The sequence below is a fragment of the Bidens hawaiensis genome, unplaced genomic scaffold (genome assembly GCF_021521415.1).
Source record: "Bidens hawaiensis isolate Kalapana, Puna unplaced genomic scaffold, B.hawaiensis_p1.1 tig00026611_1, whole genome shotgun sequence".
NCBI lineage: Eukaryota > Viridiplantae > Streptophyta > Magnoliopsida > Asterales > Asteraceae > Bidens > Bidens hawaiensis.
Genome location: NW_027494277.1, coordinates 114,175 through 132,500, shown reverse-complemented (window position 1 = coordinate 132,500; position 18,326 = coordinate 114,175). Strand labels below are relative to the sequence as shown.

At 39.0% G+C, this 18,326-nt stretch overlaps 1 protein-coding gene across 1 annotated transcript in view; it reads left to right on the top strand.

Annotated features, from left to right (window-relative positions):
• LOC143573690 (uncharacterized) overlaps positions 1 to 12,222 on the top strand; it is a 23,729-nt gene extending 11,507 nt beyond the window's left edge. Inside the window, exons 11-33 of the mRNA XM_077058500.1 lie at positions 1 to 94; positions 182 to 1,414; positions 1,557 to 2,549; positions 2,636 to 2,971; positions 3,119 to 3,377; positions 3,482 to 3,704; positions 3,794 to 4,166; positions 4,265 to 4,414; positions 4,525 to 4,746; positions 4,854 to 5,075; positions 5,152 to 5,784; positions 5,868 to 6,128; positions 6,211 to 6,558; positions 6,638 to 7,050; positions 7,137 to 7,572; positions 7,652 to 9,190; positions 9,267 to 9,557; positions 9,641 to 10,072; positions 10,140 to 10,571; positions 10,652 to 10,930; positions 11,001 to 11,552; positions 11,646 to 11,855; positions 11,934 to 12,222. The exon at positions 1 to 94 is cut by the window's left edge and continues 58 nt beyond it. Of these exons, the coding sequence (XP_076914615.1) occupies positions 1 to 94; positions 182 to 1,414; positions 1,557 to 2,549; positions 2,636 to 2,971; positions 3,119 to 3,377; positions 3,482 to 3,704; positions 3,794 to 4,166; positions 4,265 to 4,414; positions 4,525 to 4,746; positions 4,854 to 5,075; positions 5,152 to 5,784; positions 5,868 to 6,128; positions 6,211 to 6,558; positions 6,638 to 7,050; positions 7,137 to 7,572; positions 7,652 to 9,190; positions 9,267 to 9,557; positions 9,641 to 10,072; positions 10,140 to 10,571; positions 10,652 to 10,930; positions 11,001 to 11,552; positions 11,646 to 11,855; positions 11,934 to 12,053 (10,051 nt within the window). The 3' untranslated portion in view covers positions 12,054 to 12,222. The remainder of the gene's footprint in view (positions 95 to 181; positions 1,415 to 1,556; positions 2,550 to 2,635; positions 2,972 to 3,118; positions 3,378 to 3,481; positions 3,705 to 3,793; positions 4,167 to 4,264; positions 4,415 to 4,524; positions 4,747 to 4,853; positions 5,076 to 5,151; positions 5,785 to 5,867; positions 6,129 to 6,210; positions 6,559 to 6,637; positions 7,051 to 7,136; positions 7,573 to 7,651; positions 9,191 to 9,266; positions 9,558 to 9,640; positions 10,073 to 10,139; positions 10,572 to 10,651; positions 10,931 to 11,000; positions 11,553 to 11,645; positions 11,856 to 11,933) is intronic.
• Positions 12,223 to 18,326: the final 6,104 nt, after the last annotated feature.

Below are 18,326 nucleotides of genomic sequence, written 5' to 3'. Positions count from 1 at the left end.
AACTTCCACCCATGGTACACCTCCACAGATGCTTCCAACAACCCCACCTAATTCAGCCACAGGCCAGCCATTTAAAGGGCTGAGAGAAGAAGAGGTATTTAATTATTTATTGTTTATACAATAAATGCTATCACCGAATAACATGATTATTAATACTAACTTGTGAAATGGATTTGATTAGGTGTGGAGAGCTTCTGGTGTCTGGAAGAGTGGTGTTCGTTGCTTAGCTCTCTTCAAGGAGAAAGATGAAGAAAGAGAAATGATCCATCTTTTCACCCAGATTTTGGCTATTATGGAACCTCGAGATCTCATGGATATGTTCTCATTATGCATGCCAGAGCTTTTTGATTGCATGATATCCAACACACAGCTTGTGCACATATTTTCTACTCTTCTTCAAGCACCCAAGGTTTTCAGACCATTTGCAGATGTCTTGGTTAATTTCCTAGTCAGCAGCAAACTTGATGTTCTGAAACATCCGGACTCCCCTGCAGCAAAACTTGTTCTACATCTATTCCGGTTCTTATTTGGTGCTGTGGCCAAAGCTCCAGCAGAATGTGAGCGCATTTTGCAGCCCCATGTTCCTGTTATTGTGGAAGCCTGCATGAAAAATACCAGTGAAGTTGAGAGACCACTTGGTTACTTACAGCTTCTTAGAACACTGTTCCGCGCCCTAGCTGGTGGAAAATTTGAGCTTTTATTAAGGGACTTAATTCCCACACTACAACCATGCTTAAATATGTTGTTGGCAATGCTTGAGGGCCCCACAGCTGAGGAAATGAGAGACCTTTTACTTGAGCTTTGCCTAACACTCCCAGCGCGGTTAAGTTCATTGTTACCTCACCTTCCTCGACTGATGAAACCACTTGTAATGTGTCTTAATGGGAGTGATGAACTGGTCGCCTTAGGGTTAAGGACACTTGAGTTCTGGATTGATAGCTTAAATCCTGATTTTCTTGAACCAAGTATGGCAAACGTGATGTCTGATGTGATTTTAGCATTATGGTCCCACTTAAGGCCTGCACCGTACCCATGGGGCGGTAAATCTTTACAACTACTTGGCAAGTTAGGTGGTCGTAATAGACGGTTTCTCAAAGAGCCACTTGCACTTGAGTGTAAGGAAAACCCAGAGCACGGTCTTCGATTAATTCTTACATTTGAGCCTGAAACTCCGTTTCTGGTACCTTTGGATCGATGTATTAATCTTGCTATAGCAGCTGTTATGAACAAGAGTGGTAGCATGGATGCTTTCTATAGAAAACAAGCTTTGAAGTTTCTTAGAGTATGCTTATCATCACAGCTTGATTTGCCAGGTCGTGTAATTGATGATGTGTTAATATCGAGACACTTATCGACTGTTTTGGTCTCCTCGGTTGATCCATCTTGGAGAAAATCGGAAGCGTCTGATGTGAAGGTTAGTTTAATTACAAGTTCTATCTTGATTACTATTAATGCTTGTTATTCTGTTAAGCCTCTTTTCTTACTTTGGAAATGATTAATTTTGTCGCCATGTTTGTTTTTATTTTCAGTTTGATGCTTATTAATTTCTCTTGCAGACTGACTTGGGAGTTAAGACCAAAACACAATTAATGGCTGAAAAATCCGTATTCAAGATTCTTCTCATGACCATTATTGCTGCTAGTGCAGAGCCTGATTTAGATGACCCTAAAGATGAATACGTTGCTAATATCTGCCACCATTTTGCTATCATATTTCACTTGGAAAGTTCTTCTACTAATGCTCCTGTTTCAGCCATTCCTCTTGGTGGTCCTTTACTGTCTTCAAACAGTTCTAAACAAAGAAACAGCAACAGCTCAAATCTAAAAGAATTGGACCCACTGATCTTTCTAGATGCTCTGGTGGAAGTGCTTGCAGATGAAAACAGACTTCATGCCAAAGCAGCCCTCAATGCACTAAATATATTTTCTGAAACTCTTTTATTACTAGCTCGATCCAAACATGCTGATGTGCTCATGTCAAGAGGGGGTCCCGGTACTCCTATGATTGTTTCTAGTCCATCAATGAGCCCTGTTTATTCACCACCTCCTAGTGTCAGGGTTCCTATCTTTGATCAGTTATTACCTCGTTTATTGCATTGCTGTTATGGATCTACTTGGCAAGCTCAAATGGGTGGGGTTATTGGTCTTGGTGCTTTAGTGGGAAAAGTTACTGTTGAAACTTTATGTGTTTTCCAAATGCGAGTTGTAAGAGGGCTTGTATTTGTTCTTAAAAGACTCCCTGTTTATGCTGCAAAAGAGCAAGAAGAAACTAGTCAGGTGCTGACTCAGGTCCTCCGGGTGGTTAATAATGTTGATGAAGCAAACAGTGAAGCACGTAGACAGAGTTTTCAAGGAGTTGTTGAGTTTCTTGCTTCAGAGTTATTAAATACAAATGCAACTGTCAGAGTCAGTAAAATAGTGCAGTCCTGTTTGGCACTTTTGGCTAGTAGAACCGGTAGTGAAGTTTCTGAGTTGCTTGAACCATTATACCAGCCTTTGCTTCAGTCTCTTCTAATGCGCCCTCTTAGGTCAAAGAATGTTGACCAACAGGTCAACCACATACTCCCTGTAACTATTTAATCAATCATGATTTCTCTGTGTGCTTTTGCTGTCTAACTTTCTTTCTGTATTAATAGGTTGGGACTGTGACAGCTTTGAATTTTTGCCTTGCATTGAGGCCTCCTCTTCTTAAGTTGACTCCAGAATTAGTCAACTTTCTTCAAGAGGCGTTGCAGATTGCTGAGGCTGATGAGACTGTGTGGGTTGCAAAGTTTATGAACCCTAAAGTTGCCATGTCATTAACCAAACTCCGCACAGCTTGCATTGAACTTTTATGTACAGCAATGGCGTGGGCAGATTTTAGGACACAAAATCACTCTGAGCTACGTTCAAAAATCATTTCCATGTTTTTCAAGTCCTTGACAAGCAGAACACCAGAAATTGTAGCCGTCGCTAAAGAGGGATTGAGACAGGTATCCTTTTATAGATATCTATGGTTGTTATTGCTGCAACGAAGTAGGATTTTGTGCATTTTGATAAAGTTTTGTTGTATATAACTAGTGTTTATTGTATTAAGCCACTGATTCTTGCCTTTTATTTGGGTGTCTTTTGCATTTTAGGTTATTTTGCAGCAACGAATGCCTAAAGAACTTCTACAAAGCAGCCTAAGGCCTATACTAGTTAACTTGGCACATACCAAGAATCTCAATATGCCTCTACTACAGGGTCTGGCCCGCCTCCTTGAACTTTTGGCAAATTGGTTTAATGTGGCATTGGGAGGCAAACTGTTGGAGCATTTGAAGAGATGGTTGGAACCGGAAAAACTCCAACAGATTCAAAAATCTTGGAAAAGCGGTGAAGAACCAAAAATAGCAGCTGGTATGTTGTGTTTTTGTCTTTTTGATGATGAAGATGGTCTTTTTTCCCTATATAAAGTAAGAATTTTATCATATTTAAATGCACTCCTGTTAACTTTAATGCAGCCATCATCGAGCTTTTTCACTTACTCCCCAATGCAGCAGGGAAGTTTCTTGATGAACTTGTAACTTTGACTATTGATTTAGAAGGAGCTCTTCCACCTGGACAGTTTTATAGTGAGATCAACAGTCCCTATCGTCTTCCACTAACGAAGTTTTTAAATCGTTATCCACAAGCTGCTGTAGATTATTTTCTTGCTCGATTGTGTGAACCAAAGTATTTCCGCCGGTAGGATTCAAATTTATTTTAACTTTTAAGTTTAAACTTCTTATTTTGGTGAAGTTCTCATTTAGCTTGTTCATTTGAGCATGATCCAGATTGATGTACATCATACGGTCAGATGCTGGTCAGCCCTTGAGAGAAGAACTTGCAAAGTCACCATCGAAGATACTCTCAAGTGCATTCCCTGTTGAGTTCATCCCTAAAGCTGAGGCATCAGTGGCTCAGGGATCCCAAGAAACTTCTTCATCAGTGGCTGATGACAATGCTCAGCCTCCATCTAACCCTACTGTCCCTAACGTTTCGCCAGATGCTTATTTTCAGGGCCTTGCTCTTATAAAAACATTGGTCAAACTCATTCCTGGATGGTTGCAAAGTAACCGCATTGTTTTTGATTCATTGGTTCTTTTGTGGAAGTCCCCTGCAAGAATTTCTCGGTTGCAGGATAAGCAGGAACAGAGTTTGGTGCAAGTAAGTATTATACTCCGGCCAGTTAGTATAACAAACTTGTTTTCTGGTTGTCATATAATGTGTGATATTCTAATTTTGTCTGTCACAACAAAACACAGGTAAAAGAGAGCAAATGGCTGGTCAAATGCTTCTTAAACTATTTACGCCATGACACAAAAGAAGTCAATGTCCTGTTTGAAATCCTCTCAATTTTCTTATACCATACACGGATTGATTTTACCTTTTTGAAGGAGTTTTACATAATTGAGGTATGGTTACTTTGAAAATAGATATTTGCATATGAAACTTCATATATCTTCCAAATAAAGACTTTATGTTTATATATAGTTTCAAGTCTGATTGTATCATTTTCATTTAGGTGGCTGAGGGTTACCCACCCAGTATGAAGAAAACCCTCCTTTTGCGCTTTTTAGACATCTTCCAATTAAAGCAAATGACTCACGATCACTTGGTGGTCATCATGCAAATGCTGATTCTTCCAATGCTGGCTCATGCATTTCAGAATGGGCAGACATGGGAGGTTGTAGATCCTGCCATAATCAAAACAATTGTTGAGAAGCTTTTGGATCCTCCTGAAGAGGTAAATAACCAACCCTTATTTTATTTTTCTTACTTTTTAACTTAACAATACAAATTATGCCGTCTCAAATCAATAAGGCTCCAGGCTAATCTGTTTCTCTTGTACAGGTCTCTGCTGAATATGACGAGCCTTTGAGGATAGAGTTACTACAACTTGCTACTTTACTTCTCAAACATCTCCAAACTGATCTTGTTCATCATAGAAAGGAACTCATAAACTTTGGGTGGAATCACCTAAAACGTGAAGATAGTGCTAGCAAGCAGTGGGCTTTTGTCAATGTATGCCACTTTTTGGAGGCCTATCAAGCTCCAGAAAAGATTATATTGCTGGTATATTCATGAATATGAGACACATTGAGATGAAAATTGGGAAACTTACTAACTAATTGCACTACTAAATTTGCAGGTGTTTGTTGCCCTACTTCGGACATGTCAACCAGAGAATAAAATGTTGGTCAAACAAGCTCTTGATATATTAATGCCAGCACTTCCACGAAGGTTGCCAATTGGTGATAATTCCCGTATGCCAATTTGGATACGCTACACAAAAAAGATTCTTGTGGAGGAAGGACATTCGATTCCAAATCTTATCCATATTTTCCAACTTATTGTTCGCCATTCAGATCTTTTCTACAGTTGTAGGGCTCAGTTTGTACCTCAAATGGTCAATTCCCTCAGTCGCCTTGGTTTACCTTATAATACTACCACAGAGAACCGGCGACTTGCAATTGAACTTGCTGGATTGGTTGTCAATTGGGAGAGACAAAGACAAAATGAGATGAAAATAGTCAATGATGGTGAAGGCACTAGTCAGAGTAATGATGGGTCAAACCCGGGTTCAAACGGCGCTGAATCTAAACGGTCAACTGATGGACCCACATTAAAGATTGAGCCTGGTCTTCAGTCTCTTGGTGTCATGTCACCTGGTGGTGCCTCCTCAATTCCAAATATAGAAACACCAGGATCTAGTGGACAACCAGATGAGGAATTTAAGCCTAATGCTGCAATGGAGGAAATGATAATCAACTTTCTGATAAGGGTTAGTATTTTTTCTTAAGTATAGACTTTTGTGAAAATCATATAAGGTCAGTCGGTAGTTGATTAATAATATATACTTAACAGGTAGCATTGGTGATAGAGCCTAAAGACAAGGAAGCAAGTCTCATGTATAAACAAGCTTTAGAGCTCTTGTCTCAAGCTTTAGAAGTGTGGCCAAATGCTAATGTAAAATTCAATTATTTAGAGAAGCTTCTGAGCAGCATTCCACCAACTCAGTCAAAGGACCCATCCACTGCGCTGGCTCAGGGTTTGGATGTGATGAATAAAGTTTTGGAGAAACAACCCCATTTGTTCATCCGCAATAATATCATTCATATTTCTCAAGTAAGTGTGTGTGTTAACATGCCACCTTGCATATTTATGCTCAAAGGTCTAACAGTAATTATCAATAATGTTCTTTTTGCAGATACTTGAGCCGTGTTTCAAGTATAAAATGTTAGACGCTGGAAAGTCGTTGTGCTCTTTGTTGAAAATGGTTTTTGCTGCTTTTCCATCAGAAGCTTCTAGCACCCCACAGGATGTTAAAGCATTGTACCAAAAAGTTGAGGAGCTTATACAGAAGCACCTTGCTTCTGTTGCAGCTCCTCAAACAGCTGGTGAAGATAACTCTGCTTCTATGATTAGTTTTGTGCTGTATATTATAGAAACCCTAGCTGAAGTGCAAAAGAGTGTCATTGATCCTTTTAATTTGGTTCGGGTTCTCCAACGTCTGGCTCGTGATTTGGCATCTGCACCTGGGTCCAATACAAGACAAGTATGTCTTCAAAATCTGATAGAATACTTTGGTCTGCTTATTTTTTATACAGCTAATATGTAATTATTCCTTGAATCAGGGTCAAAGAACAGATCCAGATTCTGCAGTTAGTTCTTCTCGTCAAGGTGCTGATGTTGGAGTGGTGATTTCTAATCTTAAATCTGTCATGAAACTCATTGGTGAAAGGGTCACACTTGTGCCTGACTTCAAAAAGTCAATAACACAAATTCTAAATTCCTTGCTCTCTGAAAAAGGAACCGATCATACAGTGCTTCTTTGCATCCTTGATGTAATAAAGGGATGGGTTGATAAAGACTTTGGTATGTCTGGAGGGACTAATACTTCTGTTTCTTTTCTTACTCCAAAAGAAGTCGTATCCTTCCTTCAAAAGCTTTCTCAAGTTGACAAACAGAACTTTTCCACAAGTTCTCTTGAAGAGTGGGACCAGAAGTATCTTGAGCTTCTCTATGGGCTTTGTGCAGATGCAAATAAGTAAGCATAAACTTTGAATATTATAGTAACATGTTGGTGAATGAGCATGAACCTGTTAAAGCTTATATCCTTTGATTGACTCACAGGTACCCATTGTCCTTACGCCAAGAAGTGTTTCAGAAGGTAGAGAGACAGTTTTTACTAGGCTTAAGAGCAAAAGATCCTGTGATGAGGATGAAATTTTTCTCCCTTTATCATGAGTCTCTTCAGAAAACGCTCTTCACACGGCTGCAATACATTATTCAAGTTCAAGACTGGGAGGCTTTGAGTGATGTCTTCTGGCTGAAACAAGGGCTTGATCTTCTTCTTGCCATCTTAGTGGAGAATAAGCCGATTACACTTCCTCCAAATTCTGCCAAGGTTACGTCTCTTCTGGCTGCAGGTTCCCTTCCAGAACATTCTGGAGTACAATCTATGGTTATTGATGGATCTGGATCTGAGGTGGCAGAAGATGTTCCCTTAACAGTTGATTCTCTTGTCTCAAAGCATGCGAAGTTTATGAGTGAAATGAGCCGGCTTCAGGTATCATCATTGTCTTCACAAGTACCAACTTATAATTTTATTCTTGGGATTTTGTTAAGCTTCTTTTATTCTCTTGCAGGTTGGTGATCTTGTAATTCCACTGAGAGAGCTCGCTCATACAGATGCAAATGTTGCATATCATTTATGGGTGCTGGTGTTTCCCATTGTCTGGGTGACCTTATGCAAAGATGAACAAGTCAAACTTGCTAAGCCAATAATCTCTCTCTTCTCAAAAGATTACCATAAAAAGCAGCAGGGTCACAGGCCAAATGTTGTGCAAGCTCTTCTAGAAGGACTCCAATTAAGTCACCCACAACCTCGAATGCCCAGTGAACTCATAAAATATATCGGAAAGACTTACAATGCATGGCACATTGCATTAAATCTTCTAGAAAGCCATGTGATGTTGTTTTTGAATGAAACAAAATGCTCCGAATCTCTAGCCGAACTTTACCGTTTGCTAAATGAGGACGATATGAGATATGGGTTATGGAAGAAACGATCAATTACCGCTGAAACACGGGTCGGGCTATCACTTGTTCAACATGGTTACTGGCAACGGGCCCAGAGTTTGTTTTACCAAGCCATGGTTAAGGCAACCCAAGGCACTTACAATAACACTGTTCCCAAGGCTGAGATGTGTCTTTGGGAGGAACAATGGTTACATTGTGCGAGTCAACTCAGTCAATGGGACGTGCTGACAAACTTTGGTAAACTTGTTGACAATTACGAAATACTACTTGATAGTCTCTGGAAGCAACCTGATTGGGCATATTTAAGAGATAATGTAATTCCAAAGGCTCAAGTTGAAGAAACCCCAAATCTTCGTATAATCCAAGCGTATTTTTCTCTACACGAAAAAAATGCAAATGGTGTCGGTGACGCTGAGAATATAGTCGGTAAAGGTGTTGACCTTGCTTTAGAACAATGGTGGCAGTTGCCCGAGATGTCTATTCATGCCAGGATTCCTCTTTTGCAGCAATTTCAACAGTTAGTTGAGGTCCAAGAATCTGCTCGAGTTTTAGTAGATATTGCTAACGGTAACAAATTAAGTGCAAATAGTCCTTATGCTGATTTAAAAGACATTCTTGAAACCTGGAGGCTTAGAACTCCAAATGACTGGGATAATTTGTCTGTTTGGTATGACTTGCTTCAGTGGAGGAATGAAATGTATAACTCCGTGATTGATGCATTTAAAGATTACGCAAACACAAATTCTCCACTTCATCACCTCGGTTACCGTGACAAGGCATGGAACGTTAATAAACTTGCCCACATTGCCCGCAAGCAGGGTCTTCATGATGTTTGTGTGACCATTTTGGAAAAAATGTACGGCCACTCTACCATGGAAGTGCAGGAGGCTTTTGTTAAGATACGAGAGCAAGCAAAGGCATATCTAGAAATGAAGGGAGAGCTTACAAGTGGTCTTAACTTGATTAACAGTACTAATCTGGAATACTTTTCCGTCAAACACAAGGCAGAAATTTTCCGACTTAAAGGGGACTTTTTATTGAAGCTGCGTGATGCTGAAGGAGCCAATCTTTCATATTCAAATGCCATCAGCCTTTTCAAGAACCTGCCTAAAGGATGGATAAGTTGGGGAAGCTACTGTGATACGGTATTTATTCCTTTAACTTCCAGTGTTGCCAATTCGTCAGTCAATGCTTAGTTGCTTACAATGAATCATTTTACAGGCTTTCAAAGAGACACATGATGAGATTTGGTTAGAGTATGCTGTGAGTTGTTTTCTTCAAGGTATTAAATTTGGCAGTCCTAATTCCAGAAGCCATCTTGCTCGTGTTTTATACCTTCTCAGCTTCGACACTCCAAATGAGCCTGTGGGTAGAGCATTTGATAAATTTGTTGATCAAATACCTCATTGGGTCTGGCTTTCCTGGATTCCCCAACTATTACTCTCTTTACAAAGATCTGAAGCCCCACATTGCAAAAAAGTTCTGCTAAAAGTTGCAACCGTATACCCTCAGGTAAATATGTTATATATTGTATTACTCCTTGAACTCGATATAAGTTATATCATATTAATAAGGCATTGTATTACTGGCTGCAGGCATTGTATTACTGGCTGCGAACGTATTTGCTTGAGCTACGTGACGTGGCAAATAAAACTGAGTTTGGTAGAATGGCAATGGCTCAACAAAGGCTGCAACAAAACATGGTTAGTGGAGCTGACGGGAATGCCAGGCAAACTGGCGGCTCTTCAGCTTCAGACACTCAGATTTATCAAGGAGCCCAGTCAACCGGTCCGGTTGGGTCACACGAGGGTGGTGGCTCTCAGGGTCAAGAACCTGAACGATCCACAGCTACTGAAGGTGGTAATGACCAGCAGAATCCTTCCACCAATAGCGATGGTGGTCAGAACGCAATAAGGCGTAATTATGCTATGGGTTTAGTTGCTTCTGCTGCTAGTGCTTTTGATGCTGCTAAAGATATTATGGAAGCACTCAGAGGCAAACACGGCAACCTAGCTAGTGAACTTGAGGTATAAATGCATAATTAGACATTTGCTAACATTTTCTAACTGCTGACATTTGTTCTCATTTTGACAGAGTTTACTAACAGAAATCGGTTCAAGATTTGTGACACTACCAGAGGAGCGGCTACTGGCGGTGGTTAATGCTCTACTCCACCGTTGTTACAAGTATCCAACTGCCACAACCGCAGAGGTACCCCAGTCTCTTAAAAAGGAGCTATCAGGTGTTTGCAGGGCGTGTTTTTCAGCAGATGCTGTTAACAAACATGTTGAGTTTGTGAGAGAATACAAGCAGGATTTTGAGCGCGATCTTGATCCAGAAAGCGCGTCTACATTCCCGGCCACCTTATCTGACCTCACCGAAAGACTTAAACACTGGAAAAATATTCTTCAAAGTAATGTCGAAGACCGTTTTCCAGCTGTTTTAAAACTCGAAGAAGAAAGCCGAGTGTTGCGTGACTTCCATGTGGTTGAAGTTGAGGTTCCTGGTCAATACTTTACTGATCAAGTAAGTTAGAAACCTAAATATACTCATCATTACTTTTCTTTATTTTACGTCAACCTTAATGTTTTATATTTTGACTGCAGGAAGTGGCCCCTGATCATACTGTGAAACTAGACCGAGTGGGGCCTGATATCCCGATCGTGCGTAGGCATGGTAGCAGCTTCCGTCGGTTGACTCTCATAGGCTCTGACGGGTCCCAACGCCACTTTATTGTCCAAACATCTTTGACTCCAAATGCCAGAAGTGATGAAAGAATATTACAGCTTTTCCGTGTGATGAATCGTATGTTTGATAAGCACAAAGAATCAAGACGCCACCACATCAGCATTCACACACCAATCATCATCCCTGTTTGGTCTCAGGTATCACATCTGTACATATATGTTCACAAATCAGGATGTTATAACATTTACAAGTTTTGGTATTCTACAGGTTCGGATGGTAGAAGACGACTTAACATACAGTACTTTTCTGGAGGTATATGAAAACCATTGTTCAAGAAACAATAAAGAGGCTGACCAACCAATTGCTTATTTCAAGGAGCAGTTAAACCAAGCGATTTCGGGTCAAATATCCCCTGAAACTGTAGTGGATCTTCGTCTACAAGCTTACAACCACATCACAAAAGATTATGTGTTTGACAACATATTCTCTCAGTACATGTACAAAACACTGTTGAGTGGAAATCACATGTGGGCTTTCAAAAAGCAGTTTGCCATCCAGCTGGCACTTTCAAGTTTCACATCTTTCATGCTGCAAATTGGCGGAAGGTCCCCGAACAAAATATTGTTTGCTAAGAACACCGGGAAGATATTCCAAACAGATTTTCATCCAGCGTATGATGCCAACGGTATGATTGAGTTTAACGAACCGGTTCCATTTCGGTTGACTAGAAATTTGCAGGCGTTTTTCTCCCATTTTGGTGTCGAAGGTCTCATCGTGTCGGCCATGTGTGCATCAGCTCAAGCTGTTGTTTCTCCCAAGGTGAGTTGTAACAATTTTTTTTAAATTCAGTTCTAAATGTCATAATTAGTGATATTTCGGGGGGGTTAATTTGACTCTACATGTGAATTACAGCAAAGTCAACATCTGTGGCATCATCTAGCTATGTTTTTCCGTGATGAACTGTTATCATGGTCGTGGAGACGACCTCCTGGAATGCCATTGGCTCCGGTGGTTGGTGGTGGTAGTTTGAACCCAGTTGAATTTAGGCAAAAGATCACCACAAATGTGGAGGAAGTGATTGGGCGGATCAATGGGATTGCACCTCAGTTTATAGCAGAGGAGGTAGATATTTATCCATTTGATCTTTATGTATATTAGACTTTTTGAATTTTGGTTAATATATGTTTGATGGGGATTCAGGACGAGAATTCAGTGGACCCACCGCAGTCGGTGCAGAGAGGTGTAACCGAACTTGTGGAAGCAGCTCTTACCCCCAGAAACTTGTGCATGATGGATCCAACTTGGCATCCCTGGTTCTGAATGTGGCAAGAAGGCTTGAGGCATACAATGTGTAGGTATACATGCTAGCTTTTAAGTTCATAAGCAAACTAGAAACATACCTTAGCTTGACTTGGTTATGATTGGTGGCTTGGAATTTATGAACTGGTTAGAACATTAGCGTTTTAATGATAATTTCCGCAATTTGCAATTGTTGTTGATAAGTGCATTGCACCTGACAACCAGGGGTGTAAACAAGGCTAGCAAAGTGAGCTTCAGCTTGGGCTCGGGCTCAAAGCTAAACGAGTCTGCTTGGCTATGCTCGTTTATCTTAACGAGCTGAAATTTTGAGCTCCAGATCGGCTTGAAAAGGGTCAGGCCAGCTTGTATGTTTTTCAAGTTTTATTTTGCCAGAATGTCGGTACAGCTTTGAGCAAAAGTGAAATTGAGTTAGAACAGGCAACGAATTACATTAGATTGGAATGAGTTTCAGGAAATAAACTATAAAATAGGTTCACATGCTATATTTATTTTGAGGGTTTGTGGAACCGCGGTGGAGTCCCTAGCTGAGAAGGCGGCAATGATGGTGTGGAGGTGGTTGCGGCAGTTGTAGAGACCGTAGTGGTGGTGCCCTCAGCACGGAGGGGGCATTGTTGACATGGTCATGGATGCTACTTGCCAATTGGAATCCGATTTAAGGTATCAAGTGTTTTAAGAGTGGCCTATTTTGACGTGCTATTCATTTAAGTTGATCTACTTTGACCCACTGTCTTGTCTGAGTGGACTCAAAAAAAAAAACGAATGCAATCTTTTTTTACCCAGATCATTATCATCATCATCGTACTCGGTATATCCCACCAATAGCAAAGCTATGATAGGGTCTTACCTCTACCCCAGATCAACCCATCTATTGAATCGATTAGCTGTTCATGATTGCAAGACCTATAATTAAGCATCGGGCTTATTCCTACGGAAAATATGAGTATTGGATTGATACTAAGTGAGAATATTATTACAGTTGACTGTTGAGATTGAGTTATAATTTAAGATATGAAAAATTAGGTTTTAATTTGAGCGAGCTTACGTTGAATAAAGCTCGGTTCATTTACAAGTGAGCTGATTTTGAACAACTTTCAAGTGGTGAGCTTTTTAACAATCTTAATAACACAACTTGGTAAGCAACATGTGTGTTTGTTACCATAAAAATTATCTATGATATTGGATGTGTGACATGTGCACTAAAGAGATTTGCACTATAACATTAAGCTCTTTGTAAGATGGAACGCAACGATCCGATCTCGAATTTCTCAATCTTAAACTCGACTTTCTTAAAAACTTATTAATGGTTCTGTACCAGTTAGGTATCATATGCTTACCCCTAGTATTATTTCACGCTCTAAATAACTGAAACAATTACATGTTATCTTAAAAACTCTTGTAACATGCTGGTTGATATGGAAAAGCATGGATGATAAAACTTTTTTGTCCTTTGAATATACGAGATTTATGGATTCGGTATTTAAAAAAGTATTTGTGGACGGTGTCCTTTATATGACAAAACACATTCGTTTTTTGTTCTTTACACTAACTGTCATCCAAAAACTTAGTTAAATCCAAACATGACAAGACTTAACGGGGTTTTTGTTTTTTGTTTAACATATTTTATATAGTTTCATTTTCTAATAATATATTTAATTTGTTTTTTAATTATAAATACTTAAATAGTATGCGTAAAAAGACTTAAATGCCCTCACATGCCAAGACATAACGGGGTTTTTGGATGCCAGTTAGTCAAAATGACGAAAATCAAACAAAAACATTATGTAAAGAACACCGCTTGTAAATAAAATTTTTAAAAGACGTGGTCCATAAATTGTATATGTTTAAAGGACAAAATTTGTAATTCCGTCTTTAAATTATTGATAACTTGTTTATAATCGATTAAAATATTAAATATTGCATACACGCGTTGTATATATCATTCCAAACCAAGAAACTTACGTGTATATTCATTTTATAAATAAATTTTGTATCTATCATGGATTTTAATTATTATTCACCTTTATATCATGAATATACTATTTCATTTGTTTAACATTCTAAAGATTGTATAAATTATTTTATTCGTTTAACTTCCACACAAATAGATACGCGTGTCCAGCTAAGACATTCTTAAACTAATATTATAAACATAATGATGCAAGTTGAATGATGATTAAAAACTATTACAGAAAAACGTGGAGTCTTTTTAATTATTTGGTTTTATTCATACAACACATGATCTTATCTTAAATAATTAATTATAGTTTTGGTTTAATAATACATATACGCAAAGAATTTAGAGAACATGAGAAAAGGGTATTGAAGATATCTAATTTGATTGATTAAACGAGTTGAGTTCAACTTGACTTATTTTTCTCGTCAATCCGTTTATAACCTGTATAATTCATTTTTTTACAAACCGTTAACCCATTAAAATAAAGGAAAAATTCCCAAAATGATCATTTTGACCAAAGGGGTTCCAAGACTAGCTCTTTGTCTTAAAAATCCCCAAATAAACACTTCAAAAACCATTGGCCGCTCATTTCGTCTGCTATCCGGCCGCTTTCATTTGTCATCCACCCGATTTGTAACCCTCTTCTACTTGTTAAAAAGGTTGACCATCCAACTGTTTTTATAAAAATCTGATTGTTTAGTTAAACAGTCAGATCTGAGAGAATTAGAACGTTAAACAGTCAGATCTGAGAGAATTAGAACGTTAAACAGTGGGACCGACTATTAATAACTCGTCGGTTTTGAGCAAAATCCGTTGTTTCTTAAAAAGAATAGTCACTCAACTTTTTATGCGGACACCTGTGTGGCTGTGGATTGTTGCGTAACCCGCCGGATGGTAGATTTTAATCACGCAGTCTGATTGTTCTTAAATAACCATTTTAAATATTTCTAATAGTGAAAACTAGTGTACTTGATTCAAAATGGTTATTTTGGTCATTTCCCTTAAATAAATAAGCTACAATGGCCATGTTTAAGTTACATGGTTAATTATCAATTACTATCTAGAATGAGACAAGTCATTATCGAATTTAACTAGTCAACCTACTAAGTCTTGTTAACACCCTAGATATAATAACTAAAAAGACACCTACCATATGATAAACATGTGATCATGGTTACCTTAAAAAAACCAATACTATTTATTTCACGGAGGTTAACAAAAACTAAACGTGAAAGAAATATCATAACAAATAAAGTTAAGCAACCGAATATTAAAAAAAAACTTTTATTACAAAACATATGGTTAATGCTAAAATATTTAATTGATATATTTTTTTAGAGTAAATCAATCATGGGTTGTATAACATGATATGTGTGAGTAGAGCCATGTTTAATCAATGCCTTAGCAAATCAAATAAATGAGTAACATGTCATGTAACATCAAAAGAATTTTGTGGTTCATGTATGAGTTTTTTTAAATGAATCTCATGAATTGAAAGACTTATAAATATCTAAATTTTTGTTGTGTGAACAAATATACAATTAAGAAATTAAACAGGACAATTAAGAAAATTAAGGTGAAAACTAAAAAAAATTGCATGGGGTGGTGACAAATCGTTCTATCTTTATTAGGAACAATCCGACATGAGCAACAACTCGTCGATTGACTAGGGGTTGGTCGTTCTAGTTACCACCATCACCGTCTTTGTTTAGATGACAATGAGTGAAAGTAGTTATAACTCTCTCGAGTTTCGCTGCCATTGTGACCTTGCAGTTGAGGTGCGTAGTTTTCAGGTTTTTTGATGGTACTATTTGGTGGTGAGATCATTCACCACATGCCACAAAGTGTCAACCACACGTCACCCTTTACTGAGACGACTTTGTTGAGCATCCTTGCCATTTTCCATCAGGATGATAACGAGCCGTGATACCAAGTAAAACATGAAGAAAACACAAAATAAACATAGAAATAATTAGAAAGAAAACTAATATATTTGAAAGTTTTGTCAATAATAAAACATTACATGAGTGTTCTTTTTATTGGAAATACTAAACTAATAAAATGCCAGAATTGATAATAACTCGTTCTTTGCTTATTATAATTATTATAAAAAAGTTAAAGATCTTCAAATAAAATTCAAATGCAATCTCAAAAGGATTGAAAGTTATGTTCCTTTCTTTACTATTCTTTCTCATTTTCACCAATCCATATATGACATCATCAGTCTTACCAAAAAAGGAAATGACGAATTTGTTTATTGAATACAAGATATCTTGTAATTTCCATTGCAAATCAATTTTGGTAGACAATATACACTCCTCACAAACAAACAATATGCACGCTTTCCTAAGCTTTCCATCGTGCATTCCTCTCTTGATCTCTCTTGCCCTTCACAAACTTTTCTCTATACCATGGCACACCCTTCCCGCTTCTACTTCCACTTGTCACTTTCGGAAGACCACATGTCTGTCTTCCGGAGCGACACCAGTGATTCTTTCCGACATCTATAGAACCTTCTAGATTACAATTTACAAACATTAGATTTTTTATTTTTATTTTTGTGTGTGTGAACAAATGATCATGGACACCGTATCAAATGGGGTCCTCAACTTCTCCTCCTCTTCTTCTGTAAGGCTGAGGGGTGTGGAGCGTGAGAAAGGGCGCAAGAGGACAGCCGCTCGCGCCCCGGGGCGCGAGCACCACACCACCGAGGCGCGAGAGGGGCGCGAGAGGGGCGCGAGCGCGGAAAAAGAGGCAGGCGCCAGGGGGTTCGCGGGACAGGTTGAGCGTGAGGGGCATGGGGAATGGTGAAAAGAGCCGTTTGAAAGCTTAATGAGCCGTTGGCTCTTAATCTTTTAAAAAAAAAAAATTTTCTACTCCTATATATTACCCATTTTATACAACACTTTAACACAACTTCACAAAACACCAAACTTACCCATTTCTTTATACAACACTTCCTATATATTACTCATTTCTTTCAAACTTTTTTAAAAAAACCTTCACTAAATCCTATATAATACCCCTAAATCAACCCATTTTTACCATATCAAACACAACTTCAATCTCCAAACAACCCATCGTCCCATTTTTTTTTTAAAAAATAATGTCGTCATACTCGTCTGATTCCGACTCCTTCGAAGAGGATGATTTGCTTCTTCATGTAGGGGGAGTTTTGACCGCAGCCGTGGTAAATCTCTTGCAAAATCAAGCCCATCAACCCCGACTCCCGAGGGTTAGAGCACCACCTCGTGATCGTGATCGATCGGGTGCTAACGATACTTTGATGAGGCATTATTTTAGCCCTCAACCGGTATACGCGGAGTCGGATTTTCGAACTCGTTTTCGAATGAGCAGACAATTGTTCACGCGTATAGCGAGTGATTTAGAGGCACGGTATCCCTTTTTCCAACAAAGGGAGGATGCTAGGGGTCTTCCCGGTTTTACCCCTCTTCAAAAATGCACGGCTGCTATCCGTCAACTAGCGTACGGCATCTCGTCGGACGCTTTGGATGAGTATTTACAGATGTCGAAAAGGGTTGCACGTGAATCCCTTCATTTTTTCTGCCAAGGTAAAAAACATTAATTTTACTTTTTATTAAATATTTATTACATTTTTTAATATATATTGTACGTAGGAGTCATATCGACTTACGCTCGGAGATATCTGCGTAAACCTACAACGTATGACATCCAACGCATATATGAGGTGCACGCAGAAAAACATGGTTTTCCTGGGATGCTAGGTAGCATCGATTGTACGCATGTTGGATGGGCTATGTGTCCAACGGCCTGGCGAGGTCAGTTCCACCGTGGTGATCATGAAGGGCCGACCCTCATACTTGAGGCGGCGGTGTCACAGGATCTTTGGTTTTGGCATGCTTTTTTTGGTGTTGCTGGGTCAAATAACGACCTTAATGTTATCGATCAGTCACATTTGATCAACGACCTTATCGACGGGGTTGAACCACCTCAATCTTTTGTTGCCAATGAAGAACTCTTCAAGTACGGGTACTATCTGGTCGATGGTATTTACAACGAATGGGCTGTGTTAGTTCAAGCTTTTACAGAGCCAGTCGCCGACAAACGGAAGTATTTTACGAAGAAGCAAGAGTCTGCTAGAAAAGATATTGAAAGAGCTTTTGGAGCTATAAAAAAACAATATTATGTTCTGGCGAACCCGATACGTTATTGGACTCGGGAGAGGATAATGGACGTCGTCTACACGTGTCTTATCCTACACAACATGACGTTAGAAGACGAGGGCAAAGCTATATGCCAAAACTACCAAGGTGACATTCCGCCACAACCGTCCACAA